Source organism: Dermacentor albipictus, chromosome 1 (assembly GCF_038994185.2).
Source record: "Dermacentor albipictus isolate Rhodes 1998 colony chromosome 1, USDA_Dalb.pri_finalv2, whole genome shotgun sequence".
In the NCBI taxonomy this organism is placed as follows: domain Eukaryota; kingdom Metazoa; phylum Arthropoda; class Arachnida; order Ixodida; family Ixodidae; genus Dermacentor; species Dermacentor albipictus.
In genome coordinates, this window is record NC_091821.1 from 70,989,220 (window position 1) to 71,015,421 (window position 26,202).

The 26,202-nt window shown below is 44.8% G+C and overlaps 1 protein-coding gene and 1 long non-coding RNA gene across 4 annotated transcripts in view; one reads left to right on the top strand and one right to left on the bottom strand.

The window, feature by feature from the left end:
- The window catches only part of LOC135906740 (QRFP-like peptide receptor), a 351,749-nt gene that overhangs the window by 159,529 nt on the left and 166,018 nt on the right, over positions 1-26,202 (bottom strand). For all 3 annotated transcript variants that reach the window (XM_070522107.1, XM_070522110.1, XM_070522115.1), the window contains exon 2: positions 5,361-5,757. In XM_070522107.1, coding sequence (XP_070378208.1) covers positions 5,361-5,739 — 379 coding nt within the window. In that variant the 5' untranslated portion in view covers positions 5,740-5,757. The remainder of the gene's footprint in view (positions 1-5,360; positions 5,758-26,202) is intronic.
- LOC135906741 (uncharacterized) lies at positions 17,088-20,932 on the top strand. The gene is made up of 3 exons (XR_010565829.2): positions 17,088-17,559; positions 18,513-18,640; positions 20,615-20,932. It is a non-coding gene; the product is annotated as an uncharacterized lncRNA (long non-coding RNA).

Consider the following 26,202-nt stretch of genomic DNA (forward strand, 5'->3'; position numbering starts at 1 on the left):
TGGCGTCTAGCATGTTGACCTTATTGGCTATACTTGCGGCGAAATTCGTTATTGCTGCCTGGACGATTTTCTTAATTGTGTCGTGGGTATTTTTCATGAGAGTTTCTTGGAGGATTTGGAATCTTGCGTCAACTACGGATTGAACATCTGCGTCGGGAAGTGAGAGTCGCGGCTGTGCAATGTTCTCTTGGCCTGTCGTACATCTCTGTTGCAGTTTATCAATGATATCTTTTTGCTCCTCGCACTTCTGTAGAAGCCTGTTTATGTTGTCTTGCTGTATCTGTTGACATTGGATCAGCTTGTCGATGAGAGCCTGTTGGCTTTGTAGTTGACTGTTTTGATTGTGCAACGTGTTTTGTTGATTTTGCACCTTATTTTCGAGAGCCTGAAGGGCCGCAGTTTCGGCCGACAAGAATTTGGAACTGCTCGTGGTTCTCGATCCACTCGATCCGCTTACCACATCCGCGTAGCTCACGCGTTTCGGCGAGTGCGAGCGTGAGCGTGATCGGGAAGGCGATAGGAGTATAGATCTAGATCTACTTCGTTTGGGGACGCTGCCATCACTGCCCCTCAAGCTGGTGGTTGAGCTTCCTAATTGTGGGAATTGTTCGCCGCCTGAGCTCCAGCGACTGTCTCTCACTTTGAGTCTGTCGATGCGTTGCTGTCGTATGTTGAATGGCGGCGGGTTGGGTTTCAGTCTTTTCTTGCAATCTTTGCTTGCGGTTTCGTGCCCTTCTCCACATAACTTGCATGCGGGTTTGCACTCGTGATCGGGTAGTTGATCGGTTTTGCCACATTTAGAGCAGAAGGCTGGCAATGGTCTCGGGCAGACATCCTGGCGGTGTCCCGTGTTGCCACAAGTTTTGCAGTATTGCACTGACTTGCGGTAGGGTCGGCATCGAAAATCGAGACTCTGGAAGCGGACGTAATAAGGAACGTGCGGTCCTTGGAAAAAGATCACGGCCGCGGACGATTGCCCGAGCATACGAGCGTGGAGGACGGTGTACCTCGCTGGTGCGCGAAGACTGGCCTTGAGTTCTTCTTCACTCGTGCCGGGCATTTATGTAGGAATGCAGGCGTTCGCAAAGACGCCAACTATCCACGTTGTCAGTGTTCGCCTCGCATCAGGTATAGAAAGGCATTGTGTGGTTCCCGCAGTAGTGCAAGAAGACTTCACTCGCGAGACGCACTCAGCCTCTCTAAACGCCGCACTGCTCCAGGTGAGGACGGTGTAACCTACCAAGCACTGCGGAACATTCATAACAGTTTGCATGACCGTATATTGGACGAGTATAATGAATTATGGAGAAACCGTGTAATCCCTGCTGAATGGAAATCGTTAAAAGTAATACCAATTTTAAATCCTGGGCGTCCTCCAAGACCGGCCATGCTATACCGGCTTATACCGGCCAATATCCCTAACTTGAAGTTTCATAAAGTTAATAGAACGAACGGTCCTGTTTCGCCTAGATGCCATGCTAGAGGAGCTAATTTTTTTCTCCTGATGTCATGAGGGGCTTTCGTCGCCGCCGTATCTCAGACCTTTCTCAGCGCTTGAATTCGCTAGAGGAAACAAGCACACCGCCTATAATACTCTTCCTAGACATACAGCAGTTAAGCTTTTGACTCGGTTCCGCATAAGGCGACTGTTATTGCTCTTGCAACCGCGGGAATTTTGGGTCGTTTGCTCCGCTTTGTGCATATTTTTCTATCGGAGCGCCGGATGGAAGCGCGTGTCGAATGAATAAGTGAATCGCGCACTGCGAAGAGCTGTGTCCCACAGGGCTGCGTATTATCGCCGCTTTTGTTTAACATTGCCCTCGCCGCACTTCCAAGTCGCTTGCCTAGGGACTGTGACTTCCCTGTGGGCATAGCTATCTATGCAGATGGTATTGCTCTGTGGATAAGCGGCCCTTCGCACCTTGATCCGAAGCTACGTGCAAGCTTGCAAAGAGCTCTGAACGCGACTTCGGAGTGCTTGGTTGAAGTTGGCTTTCAAATATCACCTGCTAAGTCGGCTGCAATAGCATAGCTAAACAACGCGCTCGTTGAACAATCAGCCGACTATTCGGTCATTCCAGCAACTATAGGCGGCACGACGGCAGGCCAAAATGGCTGTCAAGACGGCGATAAGGCGATTTCGCAAGTGTGTGCATCTCGAGCAGCAAAGCACGTCAGGTCCTCTAGTTTTGCTGCAAACCGTACTTTCCCTTCCTAAAGAGACACAGAGGTGCGTAAGTGAAAGCGAAGCTATGTTCAACGCCGGTCACATCATATGCTGCGGCATCAAGTTCATTACAGACACCGAAGTCAGCGTCGAATCGCTCTGCCTGCAGACGAGTGCAATTAAGGGCCGGCCGCACTGCGTGAACGTCGTATTATGTGAGGATACAGGCTATGTAATGGTCAGTATGTCGTTACTAGCCTTGAAAAGCGATATATTTTTTTTCACGCAATTAGTAAACGCAAGCGCATACCGGTAACAGATGTTAGTTGTTTTTCAAGCGCTTCTGTTTTCAACAAATTCATCAAGTGCCATAAGAAACAAACTTTAGTGCGTTTTAAAGTGTAAACTTAAATAAAGACGGCTGTAAAATACAACAACTGACGAAACCCGTAACGTACAGGAATGATCACGCTTGTCTAGAGCCTCGAACAGCGTACAGCGGCGTAAATGAACTGAAATTTAGCGTAGCTGTTTCACTAGGGACAAAGTACTTGTGCCTGAACGGGTTTCACGTTTTCCCTCTTGCACTTGCATTTCGAGTTGTTTCTTCGTAACACGGTACCTCTGCTTTAAAGTTTGTTGCTTCCTTGCGCAGAACTCCGTATGGTTTGAGCACAGAGGCACGCTGCGCATGCGATTACTATTCGTTTTTTTTTCCTCTTCGGCGCGTCCATGACTATACTGCGAGACCGAACCGCCGAACTGCGTCGCAGATTTCTATCACCGGGTGATTGCTTCGGAGGAGGGCCGCGTGACGCCGCCTCCGTTGCTGGAATGACCGAACACTTTCACCAGACACCGATAAGCTGGGTGCGACAGCACCGTTATTTGAGCTTAATTGTGGATGACCGCATCTCTTGTCCTGCCGTTAAACTTGCACGGCGCGAATCGCAATCTCTCCTTGTGTATGTGGCTATCTTGACTTCTAGAGGTGTCGTTTGCGACCAAACAATGGCTCTACAGGCGTGCCAGTCATCTGTACTCTCAGCCATGATGTATGCGTTGCCAGTCCTGAACGGGCTACCTAGTTTGGTGGTCCAACTGGAATGAGATCATCTCGTGGCCCTCCGACTGAAGCTTGGATCACCTCGCGAGGCGCAATCTGTTGCATTACTCACTGAAGCGCGTCAATTACCCCTGAGGCTGCAAGCAGACCAGAGAGCTCTCTATCATATTGAGCGTCTGCACCGCGCATCTAATGGGCAATCACTCCTTGATCGTCTTGTTCACCGCCCGTTTTCTCGCATGGAAAAAATGGCGGCATTATTCATTAACATTGCTGGCACTTCTGAACACGCTGCTTCAGTTAGGCCTCCACCTCCGAAAGATATCACCAAACACGTATTCCCCATTTACCTCACCATCCCTGACATACACACAAAGTCTGGTATGCCTTTTTCGGCAATATTCCAATTGGCTCAGTCGCACATGTTCGAAAGATTTCCAGATTATGTTCAAGTACTCACAGATGCATCTGTACACAGCGATGGTCAAGGCGCCTCTGCAGCTTATTTCTGCCCTTCGACTCAGGTACGACGTGTACTTTATATACTCGATTCAGCCTCGTCAACTCGAGAGCTAGTAGCGATTATGGTTGCACTGAACTACGAGTAAGAGGAGTTACCGCATCGCAGATTGCCATCTTTACGGACTCCCACGCTGCCGTTAGCAGATTACTACGCATTCAGATTGATTGTTATGTTGCGCGTAGAATTACTGACTCTGCCAACAAAATCGCACCATATGGGATATCTCTCGTTTCCCAATCGATACCTTGACACGTAGCGATCGCCGGAAATGAAGAGGCTGATCGGCCGGCTTCAACTTGCGCTCATAACGACTGTGCCTGCCCTGAAATTTTGTGTAGGCTTGATGACACTCGTCTGCTGATTCGTCGACAGCTACTCAAGCAGCATCCAGACCAACGCGTCGTAAATGGAACGTTCCCGCCCCGTGTTCGCGGTCGAGGCTCGCCTCGTCGTGCTAGGGCACAACTACTCGAGCTATAAGGGTCGGATGTATGAACGTGTGCGAACGTTTATTAACTTATGGGTGAACTGCGCGAGGACGGGACAAGAAAGGACGTGTGGACAGCCCATCGTGTACGTCTTGCGGTTGCTGTGAGGCAATTCAGCACCTGGTATTGGAGTGTTACGCTTTCAGTGCACAGCGCACGACGCTAGTGAGGGACTATCATCTCATTGGCCTGCGGTGTACGACACACTACGAATCTTTGTACCCCAGTAGTTGTGCTTCTCGACGCGATCAACCTCATCGCGCTCTCCTTACTTTTCCATAACTAACTAACTTAGGTTCACGTTTGTACCTCGGACATTGATTCTTTTTTTTAAACATCTTTGAGTAGCGTGTCCTGCAGTGACCGGCCTTACTGTGTGACCTGTACTTTGTTCTGCTTAATTATTTGAGATTTGTCATGTCACCATTTCTTTACTCTTCCATCACCTTCTTTCTATCATCAATATCTGTGTTTCTGTCTCTCCCTTTCTGAAGAGTAGGCAGGCGTTGTGCCCCTTCCGGTGGCAGTTGCCAGCCTGCTCCTCGCTTTTTCTTTCCTGTCTAGTGTATACATGTTTAGAAAATATATAATAAATAATAATGAGAAAAAACAAGTGCATCGCAGTGGAAGTTTGTGTGTTTTAACATTTAAAGGCACAGCCAAAGAAAAGCTTTTACACACACGCACGCACACACGTACAAACACACAAACACACAAATGAAATCTGTGACCCGCTATAAATCTTTGCTTTTACTCGTCCAATAGCATTTGACACCACTAGGCCCTGCTTTAATCATCAAAACATCATTGCAGTCTTAAGCATGTAATCTTCATAGTCTTCCTAGTTCGTCCGATGTGTTTCAGTGGTCTACAAATTTGTACGAATAATTTCACGGTAAACGGAAGCTATTTGCTTTATTTAGATAATGAGCTTCGATGGTTTCTGTATGCTTGTTCTGACAGGCTATGTTTTGTCGTTAAAGTTCGCTCCATGGTTGTCAGCCTTAAGGCGCATGCTGACTCCTATACTAAACAGTCTATACGACGCAAAATTCGCCCATTTCAAGATTTAGCAAATCGGTTAAGCGCCAGCCTGACAGGGCGACGTTTACTTACTCTGGGCGAATCCCTCGATGCGGCACATGAAGGCTCCGAGCACGTACCAGTCGGACAGGTTCTTGACCAGGTAGACCCACATGCAGAACATGCTGATGATGGCGTCCGCCACGGCCAGATTTGTCAGGTAGCAGTTGATGGTGGTGCGCAGGCTGCGGTTCAGCGCCACCGTCAGGATGACACAAGTGTTGCCCACGGCGGCCACCGCGATGGTCGCCAGGTATGCGCCGATCTTGACGTACTCGGACCACGTGAAGGGGGCGCTGCCACTGCCACTCCAGGCGCCGCCTGCTAGCTCTTCGCCAAACGCGCTCAAGTTTACGAGGAGCACGTCACCACCGAGCTGCTCCTGCTCACTGCTGCAATTCAGCTTGGCCATGGTGCTGTCGAGCGGTCACTGCGGCCAGAGATGAAGAAAGTGCACAACTTTATATTTTACGGCATGTACCGACCACCGGGAAACACTTCAGAGTAGAAAGGACGCGGGATACTTATTACAAAGGCAGATAGAATCGTACATTTGGGGGATTGTGCATACTTATAAATGCTAATGACGAAAACATCCGCAGCCTAGAATTGTACAATGAATGGCCCAGAAAGTTTACATCGCTGATGCCCTGACGCAGGATGAGAATAATGTTCAAACAACGAGCGAAGTGTGTCGCGACATCTACAGGACATTTAAATTGGGCTTGAAAAGTGGTGGGTTTCCAGGTTTTCAATGTACGTACAAGTTTTGTACAAAAGTACATGTTAGGCTAAAAAAAAAATCACAAGATAGTGAACTGTCTTCCAGAAAATCACCAGGCTGAAACCTCAACAGCGACGTGTGAAATGTGAAATGAGTTCTGGAGTTCTTCTTAGAAAGTACACTTTGTCATTATGCACCAGGGAAAATTTTGCTGGTGTTAGTTGCTGTGTGCCACATAAAAAACGAGTGGCAGGTCACGTGTGTAGGGATTTTGTTATCTTGAAACTTTTTATTCGCTAAGGAACATGATATAGCTGTGGAAATTTCATCACGAAAATTCGACCGTTAAACATGAATAATGCCATAAAAAATTCAAAGAACTTCAGGCATACTTATTTTTATTTGTAGGAAACATCAAGCGTAATTTCTGAAACCGTAGTGCGACTTTCAAGCCTGATTTCTTTTATGGTTGCTTGCACTAGCGCAATGATGAGAGACCACCTTTAAATATGTTTGCAGTCGTTGACAGCAACACGATGGAGGGGACTACAGTCTCATTCACAAGTTGTTGCTGGTGTTGATGCTTTCATTACAAGAAAACCGACTTAATCGTTGTTATCGAAACCATAGTTGCAGTATTTGAGCGTTGTGATGCCAAAGTAGGGCAGAAACGTCACTACCTGCCGATATATTTCTCAAAAATAGAGATCACAAGTCTCTAAAGCTTAAGTCCTTGATACTGTGGCTGTCAAGAATCCGTACAGCAGTTAACAGACTTAGATGGGCTAGTTGGTTGCTGGCTTGATAGAACATGGTTATAACGGCGCGATTTGAGGACAGGACACAGAAAAATGCACACAGGACGGACGGCGAACTTCAGCTGAAGTTTACTGCGGAAAAAATTACACGAGCAGCAGTTGCTGCGCAAAAAAACATTACAACCAACATCGCCACAGCGCACTTTGTTAGCACAAGACACATTATCGTGTATCAGTTCACTACTCAAAGTTCTGATCTGCGCAAGATTAAAGACACATTTTCAACCACACTATAACACCTTCTACGCTCTTCATATCCGCGGACTTCGATACTTATTGTGCAAATATAACTCTCCCTGATAGATAAGAGACGTGGTGCTAATGCAACCTTCTCCTTCTTTATTTATACAAGATGCATCAAACAATTCCCTCTCTTTTTGAGCCTTGAAACTTCCAAATATACAAGTGTCTCCGAACACGGGAGTACACGGGGACCTTTTGCAATGGTCAGCCAAGTGACCCACTGCTACGAAAGCCTGCAAATTTGCTCGATGCTCCGTCAAGCGGTCATTAACACAACGACCAGTCTGGCCGACGTAACAATTGCCACAATAGAGCGGAATGCGGTACACCACCTCCTTCTGGCAGCTTTCAAGGGGCGCAACATGGTTTATTGCGCGCTTTTGCGAAGTGCGCGCACAGTTCACTGCGCGGCACACAAGCACCAGTTTCTCAGGGGCGGACAAGACTATGACAACGCCGCCCTTTCCAGTGACTTTCTTCAAGCGGTGGGAGAGGTTGTGCAGATAAGGGACCACCATTGGCTTAACTTCGCCTTTCCTTCTCAGCTCCCCTGCTCCGTGCGCTCGACATTACTTCGCCAATAAGGCACTCAACGACAGAAGCGATGGTCTCACTAGGAAAACCCGCTTGCTGAAGCCTCATAACTTGGCTGTTCACGCTCAGAACTTTTTGGTGCTCGCATAAAGGTTCGAGGGCGGATCTAATACAATTTAATGCGATACAGACTTGTTTGGTTATAATAAACCCAATTCATTTAAGCGTATATGTACCATAGAAAGCTGACAGGTCCACCATGGCTTGTACGTTGTTTTGAGTGCAAATAAATTATCTACAACTCCACCGCTAAGAGGAGAGCAGGTTCATTTGACCATCGTGGAGCCATAGCTAACCATGTGGCCATTTTGCTGCAAAGAGCAGTTGTAACTTGTGGATTGGGAAAGGGCACAATCGTTTTCGTTTGCTCGTCGCGCTTTGGTTCAGGCATGGCACAACATGACCGAACCAAACTGTATTCGACCTGAGATTCATTCGGTGCTAGAATTTCCTGCGACGTATTCATCATATATCGGCTGATATCGACGACGTGCCGGATCGGGTGATCAATAATATGGTGGAAATTGTAGTTCTACAACGCGTCAGATGCGCGAGTTAGAAGTAAGTCTTCCATAGACGTACGCCTTCACAACACCACATACGGCAGGGAATGGGACGGCTTCGGTTGTTCGCCCGGAGACTTTGGCTCGAACATAGCTACGTATGCAAGAAGTGGGGGCCGCACACATTGAGGTACCCTAGATTGTGCCATCGTAAATCTCGGGGGTCATAAAATTGACTAATACACATCCGTGCGCTCCGCCTCGTGGAACTCGTAAACCCAGGTTGGTCAGTGCCTCGCTATTTGAGGCCCGAGTTGGCTGCTTGAGGACAAAGACATGCAGGAGAAAATATTCGCAAAATGACGAGGCCTGTGTTTGCTACGGCAAAAGTCCGGATATGACTCAGCACATTGTAATGGAATTCCAAGATAGTCAGCCAGCAAGATGCCGTGCACTTGGCAGTACGTAGCGCTGGGATTCAAAGCGGATGGAAGCATTAGCCCGGTTAGCAGTCGAGATAAGTAAGAGACGTTTAGTGTATTGGGGGGATAAAACGTGGGGAACGGATTGATAGAAACGGAGTCGTTACAAGCATAAGTAACTGTAGAATATATATAGACAGATCTTAATAGAAAAATAGGAAGGATAGATAGCCAGAATGATAGATAGCTATGTGTGTACGTATATTATACCTGATTGGCTCAAGCATGCTTGGTGACTATCTGTCGCCACCCCGTTTCGAACGGTATGTCAATGGAAATTATCATAATAATTTTAAATCTCAGGACGACATTCGAAAGTGGCGCGCGCTTTCGAAACGGCTGCCGGTACGGCATTATGGCAAATCTCGAGGGAATCCGCTACGTCGTCTGCTTCACTTGCAGTCACCCGCGTAGTGTGTGCCTCGTCTAAGTGGAGTCTACCCTTTCTTATACTGTCTTGGCTAAACATACAATAGGTTAGAGAGAGAGAGAGAAAATGATAAAAGAAAGGCAGGGAGGTTAACCAGGACTGAGCCCGGTTGGCTACCCTACGCTGGGGAAAGGGAAAGGGGGACGGAAAGATGAGAAGAAGAGAAAGTCCACTGGAGGTATCAGTCGGTCACTCAGTCCAAATCACAGGCGCTCACTCAATCCGGTCGCTTTCAAATATCGCAGCAGCGCTTTTGTGGCCTTTTGGAGCTGCGATATGCGAGGCCATGGTCCCAGGATCTTCTTCAAGGTGAACGGCTTCCCATCTAGCTGATTGAGAGCTGTGCAGAGGTCTTGCCTTTCGTTTTCATAAGATGGACAGTAGCACAGTAGGTGTTCTATGGTTTCCTCGACACCGCAGGCATTGCACTCGGCGCTATCAGCCATTCCAATCAGAAATGCATAAGCATTTGTGAATGCGACTCCCAAACGTAAGCGGCACAGCACTGTTTCCTCATTTCGCCGAAGACCTGGTAACAGCCGCAGTTGCATAGAGGGATCGAGGTTAGAAAAATGAGTGCCACCCGATTGGCCGCAAAATGCCGTGCAGTTTTGGCAGCCATCGTCTCCGCAGCAGCCGGCCCGCCGATCGCGTGCATCCGTGCACCGGAACCCGCTGGATATACGCAGTGAAGCTCGTGAGTCGTGACCTGTGTTTGCTGAACGTATGAATCGTTTAGCCACGAAACATTGCTGAGAATATAGTGGTTCACCATTAGAACATGAAGTAGAATTTACGTACACTGTTACTTTGCTGCACTTCGGCTGTCCGTAGGCGCGGAGACGTTTCGGCAGCAACCAGGTTTACAGTGATTCGGCGCGTAAACGGTTTCTCATCCGTGAGAGTCTGTTTACGCGCCGAATTGACGTGTGTTATGCATTATAGAGTATGCCTCATGCCGGACAGAATATCGAAAATGTTGTTTGAACGGATGTGTTGCAGACATAGCCCGATTGCAAGTGCACAATTATTTAAACGCAGGAGAAAAGCGCGGAAAGCATCGCGCCTACGTCTTTGTGGAATTCCCGTTTGTAGACTTGGTGGGCTCCTTCGAGTTCGCGCAAGACTGGTGCTCTCTCTCTCTCTTCCTTTTCAACTCGCTACCTCTTCCCTCAGTGCAGGCTAGCAAACCGAACGTGCGTCTGGTTAACCTCCCTGCGTGCCCTTCATCTTCTCTCTATCTCTGTGCCAGATTTACCCTCAATGACGATCTGGACAGAGCACACCCGCCGCGGTGGCTTAGCGGCTGTAGTGTTGCGCTGCTAAGCACGAAGTCACGGCATCTAGTGCCGACCGCGGCTGCCGCATTTCAATGAGAGCGAAATGCAAAAACGCGCGTATCCCATGCATTGGGAGCACCACGTTAAGGAACCCCACGTGGTCAAAATTAGTCCGGAGTTCTTTCCTACGGCGTACTTCTTAATCAAACCATTGTTTTGGCGCATGAAACCACGCAATTTAATTTTAATTGGGCAGAGCACAGGTCATTGTCGGCCTTATTGGTCCTATTATATACACAAATAAATGTTTTGTTCTTCTTTCTATTGTGGATATTAAAATTGCTGGGCCAATGGCCATCGAAAATAGCACAGCGAGAAGCATTATACGCACTTGAACATTTTTATGAAGAAACAGACATCCTTAACAAGTACTAGGTATTGCACTGAATAATCACACGATGTTACTATAACGTTCTTCTATTATTTGTAATTGTTAGTGATTGTATATTATGTGTTATACATTTTTTTTCTATTCTGTGCGTGAATTATTTTCATTCTGTGTAATTCCTCGTCTGTTTATACGCTCATCGAAATCTACATCACGGCCGTTTGTGTGTGTTTGTGACTTTGTTTACGAACTCATTGTGGTGCAACTTGCATTTGACTTTTATGTTGTTATGTTCATGGGCGTATAAGACTGTGCTGTGGATTTCTGACCGTATGAGGCGATTTCATTTTCCTACGTATTTTTTATTGTTGTTTCCGCTATGAGAGAAGGAGTAGCCGTCACCATTTTAAGGTGACTACTTCTCTTTCTTTTATTTTCGTTTTAATAAAGAAAGAGAACACCCAATTTATTTTCTCAAGGTTTCAAAAGTTCTTTTAAAAGCAGCGCTTAAAGAAAACTGCTGTTTTGCAACGTGCGTAGTTAACACGATGTGCCACTAAACACACAATAAGGACACCGAAAATCACCGCGCAATGATTTCGCCAGGGAACGCCAAGTTTTGCTATAGTGGATAGCGAAGATAGTGAAGTCTTACGTAAAGAACCACTCGATGCTCAGTCACGCATACGTTTCCAGACAGCTGTCTCTGTAATGATGTCGAGTGGAGCACATTAGGTTGGCTACCCCGCGCTAGAGTTATGCAATAAAGGGATGAAAAGACGTGTTACGCGGGTTTATTTACGCATCAATGAAGGGGTGGCTGCAAAAGTGGCCTATACATGGGGAAGTGCGTGTTTCAGAGCATGCAGGAGGCCACCTAAAGAATAAGGCGAAGGAAGAATAAAGGTCAAACAGAGCACCACGCTTCCAACTTGAGCTTTCTGGTGTCATTGTTAACGAGCAGTCATTCCGCTCTATTCACTCGGCGCCGCTTTCACGTCGCGCACACGTGGCACAGCCGCAACCTGATACGCAGCGACAACCTAGCCAGGACAGGTAATACCTTCATCCAATCTTATGGCCTGATGAGAGAGCACCGAAGGACACCGCCTCTCGGAAAGCAGCGCCAGGTGACTGCGCGAATCAGCCAGCCTCTAGTCTCCGATCGGTATAACCATGGACCGTGATGGACACACACACACACAGCCACAGGAGAGGGGATGGGAGTGAAACCAAGAAGGCCCGACGACAGCGGCGGCACACTGTGATTACCGGAGACTTGATGAGTGCCCTTGACGTCCCGGCGAAGCTGCACACCAACGGCTCGTTAGAGGATCGTGGTTATACTCTGCGTGTCCTCTAATGAAGGCACCGTGTCAGACACTCCTTCGACGCACCCTCTTATCTTGACGTGCGGGAGCACGTGCGCGAGTCTAATTTTCGTGCTCTTATAGATTCAGCAGCAGTCTTAGATCCTCCTCTCATATGAGAGTTACATGCTGCCAGTTCTGCCTCTCTCTTTTGTTTCATTTTCTTGTTGGTTCTGAGAGAGTGTGACTTCTAATCAACCATTGGCTATTTTACTTGCCGTTCTGGATGTGTTGCTTGGAAAAAGCTTTGCCTGGTTTTTATTAATCCTGCGCGCGGTTGCACCGAACGACATCGCTGCTATGTGCATGTATTCTTTTTATCTTGGATTTTGTGTACTTCTACGTTGACCGCGTTTCGCGCACATTTTCTGCGCAGCGCACGGCACTTATCCGTTCACGTAGACAGTCTCGCTCGCTTAAGAAGTAAAACAATGTCGTCGGCTGCATTGCACCACTCTGCACGTTCCTTCTGAATATTAGCGAAATAATAATAATAATAATAATAATAATAATAATAATAATAATAATAATAATAATAATAATAATAATAATAATAATAATAATAATAACAATAATAATAAATCTTTTATTGCACATAACGTATACAGGGCAATGAAACGGGCCTGTCAAAGCCTCTAGTGGCTTGAGGGACTTGGCCCGGCAAAGTCGGCAGACGGACGTGCAGTAAAACATAAAATAAGAACATAATATAAACACAATATATCAACACAATACTAACATGAAATCAATAGTGACCAAGGTGCAAAAAGTTAGGAAAAGTAACATCAACAAGAAATGAAAAATAAAGAGCAAGGAACAGTATTTTAACAATTCGTGCCTTATCATGAACATTTTTCAGGCATATAGGAACCGTGTTACAATGAGTGAACCATGATTTTTAGCATTTTTTTTTTGATGTTGTGGAAAACATTTCCTCTGGTAAGTCATTAAAAATTGGGGGAACATAAACACAGCGCCTGGCTTCCCCATGCCTTGTTGAAGAGCGCGGCACCTTAAAACGAATGGAACTACGCAGGTTTCGGGAGGCTGTATGACGTGTTTTGAAACTGCTGTCCCAGAAATGTTGCACCACTACAGTCTGTAGAAAGAGTGTTCGAAAGCATGGAAGACCAAGGGCTGTGAAAATATTATCAGACACAGAAAAGGGGGCGTTATATGCTATGTTTCTTAGTATGTTTCTTAATAAAGTGTCAACTCTGTTTTGCCATCTGGCTGAGCAAAAAGCAAAAACAGTAATCCCATATCTGAGAATATTGTACACCAGAGCATGCGCAATATTCTTTTTTATGTGAAAAGGAACAATGGATTTTATATGGAAAAACAACCAGGCCGCGCTCCGAAGCTTACCACAAACATGTGATAACTGGCTGTGTCAAGACATATCACTGTCGAAGAAGACATCCAAGTATTTTACCGAATTCACATAGGTGACAGGCACGCACCGATAGGGATAACAGCCGTGAACATGTAGAAAAACGGGCGCATCTATAGTTGTTAGTTTTAGTGGGGATCTGAAGCAAACGAGTTTCGTTTTAATTGGGTTAACCTCCAAGCAGTTATTAGTGAACCAAGTCATTGTTTTGTGTATATTATTCTGGAAATTAGTAATGGCCATGTTGTAAGAAAAGTGCTTGGAAAGCAGAACAGTGTCATCGGCATATTGAAATAATACAGCTTTGGAAATGACGTGAGATAAGTCATTAACGAACAAATTGAACAGAAGAGGTGATAATATGGAGCCCTTTGGAACTCCGGCCTTCATTGGAAGTTGACTACTTACATTTGTCATCCCGTCTAAAACAACCACTTGTGAACGACCGGAAAGGTAATTCTTGAGCACATCATAAAACGGACCTCTGAAGCCTATGGAGTATAGTTTTTCTAATAAAATAGCATGATGAACTGTTTCAAAAGCTTTAGAAATGTCTAAAAATAAAGCAACGCTAAACATATTTTGATCGAAAGCTGAAAGAAGTTCATCGGAGAACTCTTCCAGAAGAGCTACAGTACCACGACCAGGAACGAAAACAAACTGGCGGGTTGACAAAATGGAAAATTTTTCAACAAAGGATGACATACACACTAAACATTTTTACACCCTTATGGGTGTTAATAGGGGTGCTTTCGTCATTTACACCCACGCCCACACCCTTTTAGCACCCTTTTCGGCCAAAGCACCTTATCACAAGGGTGTATAGCACACATAAGGTGTGACTTTGCTCGAAGAAGGGTGTTAAATCGACGCCTGAAGGGTGTTGAACGTATTGATGCATAAATCTGAGTAACCTGTACACGTCCACGCATTGAGCAATGTGTGTATGTACTGCATTTTTAATGCGAAAGCATTTCATGGCCTTTCAGGTAGGAAAGGTGGCGTTCTCCGCAACAGCAATCCATACGGGACCCTGCTCAGGCCAATCTTGTCATTTCCCTTGAAAGCATTCAGAGAGCATTCAGAATCGCGCCGCCCGTTTTATTCTCTCAGATTATTCACTTCAGTCTAGCGTCACGTCCATGAAAAAAACACTAGGTGAACCTGACCTTTGGTTACGTCGCAAATACTTTCGTCTCTGTCTTTTTCATAGAATATGCTAATTTAACCCTTCTCGTAAAGAAAATCTTTTCACCACACCAAGTTCTCGTCTCGCATCGACCATCAACACAAAATTGATGTGCCATTCTTCCTTTTTGCCAAGAACAGCCACTGAATGCAACCGCCTTCCCGCCTCCACAGTCTCAATTTGTGACACCACTAATTCAAAGTCACCGTTCAAATTATCTTATGGTTTGATTTTCTATTCTTGCGTTGCATTGCAATTATTGCATATCTTCACCACTCCTTTCTGTTGTGCCTGCTAGGCCTTGAATGTATGTATAATAAATAAAATGTGAAGTCATCACCGTCTTGTATGACGTCAGTAGTGATACAGAAGGTAGTAAATACAACAACGTTAATTATGAGCAATTATGGGTAAATAATGTGAATAAGGGTGGAATAAATTGCATTAAGGTTCGTACAAACTATAGCACGGTGCATTACGTGAGATTAAGGTAGAATTGTGAAGAACACGTAGAATGTATGAACTAACGTATCATGGTCACGTGACAATTGCAGGTGTCGATGCGTGAAGGGATTAAGTTTTCGCATTCCTAAGTGACTGTCGATATTTCTTCAAGGATTCTGATGTTACTGGCATGACGGCCACTCCAAAAATATATCATCCAGAAAAAGAACGCCCTTTCACTTACAATTCCATTATCATTATTTTTCGTGCTCACAGGAATATTAACATGCAATTAAACACTTCTAGAAAAACTGCAGTAGCAGAGCGACAATACGAGAGCAACTTGCGCAATTCTGCACTAATATTTCGGTGCCCTTAATAGCCCAACAAAAAGTGGTGAAATGGAAGAAGCTGTTCGGATACATTTCTGAGCAAACAGGGACGTGCTGTTAGACGAGCCTCTGCTGTACAATGGCATCAACGTACAATTTGCATGGTGAATCCATAAAGAAGACTTATAGAGGCGAGATCACGTTGGAAGTTCTCAAACCCGAATTTCCACGTACCTTGCCTAATTCATTCAGAGGTTTACTAAGCTACTGATCTGCTTTCTAAATGCATCCTCAAATACAGTTTGTAAGGCTGAGCCTATATATTAAGGGCTGGTGTCGTCAAAGCTGTAATTTCTTATCCAGAGCATACGCACTTGCAAACGCAGTCTTCAGTCTCCTCATGAATGTTTACGCGTCGCTGTCGCACGACCAAGATGTGCGCGTCTTTATCCCTGAAACTACGCTGTGACCTCGCAAAGTTGCTTCGTTCGGACGCAGCAAATAATCTAATCGCACCAGCAGAAGAGCGCCGATCGTCTCGCTCACGGTCCCGATTTGTGTACTGTACCCTCAGTGATGCAGCACAGACTGCGCCCCCCACCCCAAAATAAAATGCTCGGCACGAAACGTAGTAGCAACTACCCGCCTCACCGCTCTAGTTAGAGACCACAACGAAGCAGCAGCAAACAGGCGGCCATGCGAGCAAGCAAACCTGTCAGAATAAACGTTCAATTTGCGCGGCCACCCCATGCCCAATGAAAAGCGACCGGAAGTGACGGCCGACGCTGTACCATCACTTCGGCGCGCGGCAGGACGGGAAGGCGGAAGCTGCGCCATCATGCTCGTTTTCGCGTGCGTTCGCGTCGCGCGCTGTGCTAAATAATTTTAAACGTGTGATTAGTTTTGCGCGCGGGGTAGAAAAAGATGTGGCCCTTGCTTTGTGTATTACTCGTGCCCCACTTCAAAGCAAAGCGTTCGTACGCACTGGAAGATGGATCCACGAAGGCTGAAACGAGAAGTTGCAACGTGCCCGGTCGGTTGTACTGGCATGACGGAAATTTTCAGGCAAGTGCCCGTTTATTTGGTATTTGTTTTGTTCGCTTTAGAAATATCTCACTGTGATCTCGTAGCATAATTCATAATTCGCTAATGTAAGAGCAAGAGCAGCTGCACTCCTACTAGGGCAAGTGAACTACCTCGATCGCGTCCCGTGTGACTAATGTTTGTCAAATCTACATCGGGTGTGGTGCGCCTGCATAGTTACGCTTTGTTTCTCAGCGCTTGGGCGTTCATTGATGTGATTCTCTTGTGCGTTCAGCGCGGCGGCTTGTAATACGGTCGTTCGCACTTCAGTTAAATGTGGTCGACCACTTTTGCGTCGCGTAGAAAAGGGACGACTGGCTTTGCCACCTTTCGAAAGAACCGGCGCGGTATTGGTTCTCCCTGATGCGGTCGCGTGCTGCTGTTGCTGCTTGCCGGACGCCCTCAGCATTTTTTCGGCTCGCTTTGTCTGCGCGTGTGCGCGTGCTCGCGCTCGGCTCGATTTGTGTGTGTGTGTGTGTGCGTGCGTGCGTGCGTGCGTGTGCGCGCTCAGCTCAGCTCGCTTTGTGTGTGTGTGTGTGTGTGTGTGTGTGTGTGCGCGCGCGCGTACAGTACATGCCGGTTTGTATGGGCCGGCGTGTTTGCGCGTGTCTAGTGCGTACGTGTTTTGTGAGTGTGTTGCCTGTGGGTCGCTGTGTGTGCGAGCACGTGTTAGCGTGTCTGCCTGCATGCATGTATGTGTGCTTGTTTGTGTGCATCAATGTGTGCGTGCGCACTTTTGTGTCTGCGCTTTGAGAGTGCGTATACTTGTGTGTGCGTGTGAGTGCGTTTTGTGTGCGTGCGTATGTATTGCATGAGGCCGGTAGTTTTACTCGCAATAAAACTCTTCCGATTTGGTGCAGCGAGTGTTCCCGCCTGAAAGCCGAGTTTGGTTTCAAGCCACTCTGGACAACTGCTGTATGAGGCGCCGTTTCTCTGGAGCACCAGTGGGAAGGCGCCAGGTATACGCTTCGTCCTTTTTCCTCCCATGCCCTGATGGATCGATATCCTTGATTGTTATTGTGAAAGGAACATTACATCCAGAGCATAAATAAATGATTAAGAAATCTGGTAGTGTGTTTCGCCATTACACTAGTTCCGATCTTAAAGACGTGGATTTCTCATTAGCCCACATTTCTTTTGATGCAGACAACCGCTGAAATTATTAGCGGCAGGTTATTCGAGACGTTCTACGTATATAGCAATTGTCTTCAGGAGCTTTAATGAATTTTGAAAATTTGAAGTGTTGTGCTTTAGAGGTATCATATACAAGCTTTAGGTCTCCGGGTAGTTTGCATGCCCTTCGAGAGCTGTCGCCTATAGCCCTATTGAAATTCGTAACTACAGTTTGGAGCACTGGGGAAGCTAGAAGGCTTGTCCTGGCTCTCGCGAAAGTGTTTAAGCTGGAGGTGTAGGTTGAGGAGTTTGGGGTTGGTAACTCAAAGAATTTTTTATGCCTTAGCAGTAGGAGTGACACAGGATTAAAAAAATGTGTGTGAAGCGTAGGAAGCTGCTCATGTGGTAGAGGCATGTGTGTGCGCGTGTGTGTGCGCGCCCATGCATGCGTGCGTGTGTGTGAATTCGCTCCTCAAAAGGGAGTATGTGTGTAAGTGAGCTACTTCATTGCTGGTCTGTTTGTCAAGAATTGGCAAGAAAACACAATAATCAATTTAACTTGAAATAATAAACTTCAAAGCGTACTGGCGACAGCAGCATATGAGCATGCAGCTGTGTGACAATCTCAATGCATGACTGCAGCATCTGGAAGGAGGCTTGCTTCTTCTTAAGTAAGCAGCACAAAGTCCATATTCTTGGCTTTTCTCGTGCAAACCAAAACGAGGCTCATTGTCAATGATCTTGTCTTTTGCTCTAATAGCATTTGTTTATCTTGTACTTAGAGCGTCGTTTCTCGCAGGTCATGCAGATGGCAGCAGCAATTTCACAATGCCCAGCCTTGGCGCCCCCCACCAAGAGCAAGCCACTTGCGTTCGCCTTCAGACAGATGGTTAATGTCTTCTTGAAAGCAGTTGAGAAGACAACATTGTAAGTAGATATAGTTGTGTAGTGTAATATAATAAGTCAAGTTATAATTTAAAACTCAGGCTCCTTGGCCACCTAAGCTTGATATGATGTGCAGTTGTCTGTGGTTGTAAATATTGCCGATGGTACAGTGCATACTGCAGGTATGACTGCTGATCCAAAGTATACATTTGCATTTTCTTGATGGTCTTTCATAATGAGGATTTTCTTTGTGCAAGAATATTCACAGAATGCCGGGGCATTGTAGCATCATATTCTTTATTGTGCATTCACTGCTAATTTTGTATGACCTTTCTGCTACCAATTTATTTGCAGGAAAGGAATATTTTTACTCCCTGCAATGAGCTTATTTGCTCATTGCATTACACTCTTCTACCTTTAATTTATTCCCATATAATTATCAATACCTTAAAATTTCAGCTGTTTTTATTTTGAATACAATATCGAAATCAAAATGCACCGGATTGCAATCTACACTGCAAGGGATTTGAAGAAATTACAAGAAACCACGACCTCTCGGGAGCGTTAAAAAAACGTTTCCGCAGGTAATGTGCCTAATTGTACTGAGCTAGCTGCTCATGAAAATTGCAAGCATATTTCATTTCACACAGTTTTGCAGGATATAGCAGGCCTATCATAGTCTCTAAGCACAACCTTACCTCATTTGCATCATGAAAATGTCTCATGCTTAATTTGGGACAAATTTTGAAAAATGAATGTTTCACAATTTTGAAACTACACAAAGTATTGGTTGAGGCTAGACAGTTTTCAAACAACTTGACCATGTTGAACCTAGCCATTACAGGACGGAAAAAAAGCGAGAGAGGGCAGGTAGCCAATTTACAACCATTGTGACTCATGCAGGTAGTAGCAACACAGGATGAGAAATGGTTGTGTCCCTGAGGTTCATTGAATATGTGAAAGCTCATATACAGTCCCCCCCCCCTATGAGGGGTAACCGTGCAATTTGTTATGGGCAAGAAAGACGATTGTTCAAGGAGACAAGAAATTTCAGGCTCTAGTTGAGAGGCTACAGAAAGAAGGACCATGTAAATAGTCACAGATTAACATAAACTGCGTCGGAGGGGCATCACAGTTTAGAGCATGAAGTGGGAGCATGAGGAAGGATCATAAGTTTAAATAAGGGAATATTACTTGTCAGTGCATCGCCAAGCTAACCCATTGAAAGATGGGGGCGTGCTCTAAGAAAAATAGTTGACAACACATGCTAAATTTTCGAGGAAAGTATGCCAAAATGCCAATTCTTACTAAATTAGTAAATAAGAAATACACGATAAATTTTAGGATGCAGAAAATGTCTAATAAAGTGCATTGGAGAGTTGGATATTGTTAAGCTGGATGCATGTATTGCAGGGCAAATGAGAATGCCAGTGGGGATTCCCTCATTTTCATTTTGTGTGCACTCTCTGGAAAACAGTACTCTTTGTCTCCTAGTGTAATAATGTTGTGTAAAAACAGTCATTTTTTAATGCCTTGTGCATTTCACTCTTAATGTGCCATATCCCGTAAGCTTCTCACCTGCAGTACTTATAAAGTGTAATGCAGATATATTGCAGATTTCATAATGTCAATTTTGTATTAGGGTCACGTACACACTCTTGGACAAATGTCTATGTTGAGAGATGTCATTGGTAGTCTTTAAATTTTCTTCACTCTTATTTTCTATGATGAAAAGGCTACTGTAAATTTATATGTTTTTGCTGCTGTATGTGCCTTGTGTTCACAATGACATAGTGGTTTAGCATTCACAGTAACATGCAATTCCTTAATTTGCAAAATAGAAACTTCTACCTTTCACTTGTCTTGCCCAGTTGCCTGAGCGGTGCATTCTGCCCAATCACATTAATTAAGTTTGTTACTTTGAGGAGCTTGTTGCTTTATCAAATTTTCCGCAAAATACATGTGTAATTGCACGGACTGAATTCTCATGATTCTCTTCTTATTTTGCTAATGCAGGATTCAAGATTCCAGCAATGCCATGCGCTGCGTTGGTCAAGATGCTCAGAGAATGGAGTCCCTGCACCTCGTGGTTAACCGTGAACATTTCTTTTTCTTTTGGAGAGCTAAAGGCCATTCGCTGCATGACTTGCATTTTTGCAGCTCGGATGTGTACTATATTTTTCTAATTTTGAATCAATATTGGCTGTTCAGTATAAAAAATGATGTACAGCCTCCCTGATTTTTAATAATATAGCGCGAGCGTCGACTGAACTGCTGGTGAGCGCTTTAAAACGGCGATAAGCGTGCAAAAAGAGCGTGCAACAAGGCGAGTGCAACAAGGCAACAAGGCTCGTGCGCGAACTCTCGCCTTGTTGCACGCTTATCGCCGTTATAAGCAGTTATAAGCAGTTCAGTCGACGCTCGCGCTATATTATTAAAAATCAGGGAGGCTGTACAGCGTGAAGGACAAGGACTGCGACAGACACACTCCACTGACTTTCAACAATATTTTATTGCGTTGACACATCGTGTGTGTAAACATAAGAGGGGTCATGCGCAGAAAATGAAAGCCAGTCACAAGGGGTGTTCTAACAGCAAGTCATTGTAAAAAGAACATGTTACTTGAAAAAAAAGCATCACAATTTCTATCTGTTTAGATACAAAATTTCTCTAGGGGTCAGCGTGATAGAGGGGGCACTAACGCACACACTACCCAGTTTTCTGGTGAAATCAGCTTCAATAATTTACTGGGTGAGCTGTGTCTCGCTAGAACTTCCGTATCTTCAAAGAGGGCCATGCAACCGCAGTCTCGGCAATGAATGCCCAAGTGGCCTTGAACAGTGTTATTGACGTTATAGTGCTCTCTTAAACGATCATTTAGGCGCCTGCCTGTCTGTCCAATATATTTACTGCCTCAAAATGGGAATTTGGGAAACCACATTCGTTGCACACATCGCAAAACGTTTTCTGTGCCCGGCAGAGCAACAACTCTGATGCGATTTAGGCGCGTTTACACGCTTACAAAGCCTTGCCAGCTTTTCCGGGGCTGAGAAAAGACTGTGATTCCTGCAGGTTCCCCAATCTTTTTTAGCCTATGGGAGACGTCATGAACATACAATAGCACTGCAAACCTGTGTCTTTCAACCGGCTGGTTCCTTGACCGAGCGTGCTCATCATGTTTTGTGCACTTCAGAAGCTGTTCCGCTATGGCTGAAATTAAGGCCAAAGGGTAGCCAACCCAAGAAAGGCAATCAACCTGTGCAGCAACACTATGTTGCATCTCGTGTGAGCAAGATTTATTGAGGCTGTTAAGGAGGCAAAGCTTTACAATATCTCATTTGACTTTGTTGGACAGACAGGCAGGCGCCTAAACAATCATTTAGGAGAGCACGATAACAACGTCCATAACATTGTTCAAGGCCACTTCGGCATCCATTGCTGGGACTGCGGCTGCGTGCCCCTCTTTGAAGGTACGGAAGCTTTAGCGAGACACAGGTCATCCGGGTAACTATAGAAGCAGATTCCACTAGAAAACTGGTTAGTGTGTGCGTTAGTGACCCCTCTATCGTGCTGACCCCTAGTGAAGTCTTGTATCTCAACAGATAGAAATTCTAATGTTTATTTTTTTCAAAGGACGATGTTCTTACTACAGTCATTTGCTGTTAGACACCCCTTGTGACTCATTCTGCGCATGCCCGCTTTTGTACATATACACATGATGTGGCAACGTAATAAAATGTTGGAAGTCAACGCAGTCTGTCATCTCTCGCAGTTCTTGTCATTCAAGCTGTACGTAATTTTATCTCATTCATTGCAAACTATCCCAAGAAACTACCCTTGTTCAGTATAATTATGATGTTTGATACGACCATTTGCTGGCAAATGTTAACAGTGTGATATTTAACTTGAACTTTTGCATGACTGCCTATGCCTGTGTTCTTTTAGTAACCAGAGTATGGCTAATTTATTAAACGAAATTTGCTAATTTGCATGCTCACATGCTACAGCACGCCTTAATCTTGAATTACTGCATCCAAGTGCAAATAATTTAGAAATTTACTAGGTATTTTAAAACACTGTCCACATTTTGTGCTCAGCTAAATCGTTTAATCAACAGTGGTTTGTTTTTATCAGGCCTCCTACTGCAGTTTGCACCCAGGCACTAGTAGATCTGGAATGTGCACTCTTGATTTATAGTAAGAAAAGAACCTATTTTCAAACTACATATTGTATATGTACCAGTGCCTTCGAGTTACAAAACAAAAATTTATAGAGACTGGTATTGTAGTTAGAAAAACCGCTACACAGCACCTTTAGCCCAGAGAACTCTCGTTTCACAAAAGAGGACAAACTATGTAGGCACTAAAAATTCTACGTATTATTGTGCTCAAGTAATCTTGTGGGAAATAGAAAATTACCAATAAGGCTCCTGGCTTAAACCTCACTTAAAGCATGTCTATGCTTGGGAAGTATTGTTTCAGTCTGAAAAATGTTGGCCAGTTCTGCTTTACATCGACTTTCCAAACTTTTCATAATGTTTTGGGATTACATTAGTGTACAAAATAACAGGTGTCTTTCTTGTGCGTTTGCTCTGCATTTCAATTGCTTCCCTAATTCACCTTTGCAATATGCCTTTTTTTAAGTCATCAGAACTTGAATTTTCATTCACTGGAGCCTAATACTAAAAATTTATTCCTTTATGTGGCCCAAAACACTGCGAATCAACCCAGGCTATTTCAGCGCCGCTATACATAGTTTCTTCTCTAATAACAGATTTGATCAATACTTATATTTTAGATACCTTTGTGGGAAATGTACATGTTCTTGTACTTACCGATGTGTTTGGTGATTGTGCATGTTTATATTTAATGTGATTTATGTATATATTGTACTCTGTATTGCAGCATGCAATAAATATAGTTGCATTTTCTTGAAAATGCAGCATATATCTTACCAGTCTGTGTTGCATGTTATTTGGATATGGAAATCATGATAGCCTTGGTGTTGATATACATGCTCAAAAGTGTCAAGTTTGCTAGCTTGTATTTGTGCAGCGAATACAGGTTTTCCAATATACACCATGAATTACTAATATGTAATGTGATCCACACTTATAGGTGTTGTGTATGCCCATCGAAGCTTTAAGGCCGGCTGTTCGACGGTGCGTTTGGTAGCCGAACTTGAACCTTCTGGCACACGCAATAGTTGTGCGTGGATCGCTGTACATAGTAGTAATTGAAGGCGTGTACTGCCGAACCTGCCTTCCATACACGCTAGAGATAAGAGTGTACACCCTTCCAACACCCACACAGATGGGTGTTAATTTGGACGAGCACGCTTACACCCTAAATTTATTTTGCTGGACACCCTTCCACTAGGGTGCTATAATGGCACCCCAACTGCAGGGTGTAGACAACAGCACCCTTAGGGTGTTCGTCTGGCGACAAACTGATTTACACCCTTAAGGGCGTTAAAATGTTTAGTGTGTAGATCTCAAAAGACATTTCTCGATTATATGGGAAAGTATAGGCAAGATCGAGATGGGTCGATAGTTTTTCATGTCGTCTTTTTGTCCTCCTTTAAAGAGCGGTTTTACTAAAGCAGTTTTAAGTTCATCCGGGAAAAACGCAGTGCGCAGAAAACCATTTAGCATGAAGATCAGCACATCAGACAGTGCCTCGAAATAATAATAATAATAATAATAATAATAATAATAATAATAAACCGATGTGACTGACAAATAGAAAAGTGAAAAGTGCCGGCGTGGTCGTTTTCCCTGTTAGACAATTATGCCCAGAATGAAATTTCTAAATACAGAGGTGGAAGCAAACAAGAAAAAAAAACGTACTACAACGCAAAAGGAACCATTCGAGAAGACCTGATGCGGAATTTTTTCGATGACGGCATGGCGTTAAATAACGAAAATTTATAAATAAGGGTTGAAAATGTAAAAGTTAAAGCTCAGTCGTCTGTGGAGTGCGTGTTGCTTTTGACCAGTTCGTGATCTCGTTGAATAATCAACGAATAGGATATCGTGGGATGTCATTGAAATTCTGTTTTATTGCTTTCAACGATGCGGGATAGTACGAAAAACTTGTCACCGGCTTGGTCTGCGCTAAAGCACAGTAATAAATGTATGATAAACAATGACAAAAGTACTGCACATACTAGATCAAGAGAGCGTGGTGTCAGCTTTATGAAATGTGGTGTCATATATACACCGAAACTTCCACGCGCGCACATGCACATACATTATCTGAGACTTTGCAGCTAGCGTAACGATTCTTTTTACTTGTCGCGCTTCGTCAGTGATGCGAGCGGCAGTTCACCCCCGTTATCACAAGTACCGGGCGGTCGTGAGTGGTGGATGATAAGAAAGGGATAGAACCAAGCGAAAGGAAATCGCTATGCATTATGCCGGCCCGCTCTTCCAGCGTTCACCAGCATTTCACCAACACTTCGCAAATAGTCACGAGAGAATATGATTGTGCCGTTATCACGCTCATTGCTCTCATCAGTGGTGGCCACCCGAATACTGGCCATTGAGAAAGCGTTTTTGACTCGCCGAAGGGCCCAGAAGCTGGCTTCGTTGTGCGCGCCGCGCAGGTGGTGATTGCTGAGGGAGCTCAGTGTACGAGTCGCGAGTCGAACGAAGCGCAGTCTTCGTTAACAGGCTGCAGCAAGATTGGTGGTGTCTGCACTGGCAAAGACAATGGCCTAAAGTATCTGACGGCAGTTAAGACGAGGCACGCTTGCCAAGGCGTACGTGACACGATTTTTGAACGAGGAGAAAATTCCTGCGCTGCATTTATCCCCCTTCAACTCGTCCCGCCTCCATAATTGCATCATATTGCATAACAGTGTACAGCTGCGGTGATCTGTGGAGCAGTGCAGGCGTATTAAAAATCACACATTAATTATTTTCATTGTGGTTTATCTTATTATTAAAGGCGTGGATGAGGATAGTCGAGGGAAATCTAAACGTGTGAACTACTGAATGACATTACACTCCGTGCTGTCAGCTAAGGTGAAATGGACGTGACTAACTTTGATGAAGAAAAGACAAAAAAAAAAGAAGGATGTCCAATTATATGTAATATTTGGGGAAGTGCGCCCCTTAATTTCGACGACCGTAGTGTTTCTTGCAGCCTTACATGGAACCAAGTTCCGTTAGAATAACGCCTAAAATTCATTCACTAGCTTGTTCTGTGTTGCTCGCTGACGACTTGACGTTAGAATACCTATTGAATTTGCTCTAATTTCCTGTGCGAGCCATCTACCCTGCAGCTTGCTACAGGCACTGAAACTTGGGCATTCCAGACCTGTGTCTGACATTAGGGTGTCTTTCGCTGCCAAATTGTGCCTCAGGTTGAAGAATACATGTGCCATAAAAATTGCGTTTTGGTGCCTTTAAATAAGCAGAAGCAGCAAATCTCTAGGTGCACATCTTAAAACAGCAGTTTTAAAATTTGTTTGAAGACGTGTCTTAAAATTTACCGGCCTCAATTCATTTATCCTAAGACGTTGCACGAAGTGATTAGTTAGAGCTCATTATTGAAAATTTTCTATGACGCCAAATATGTACTCTGCATTGTAATGAAAAT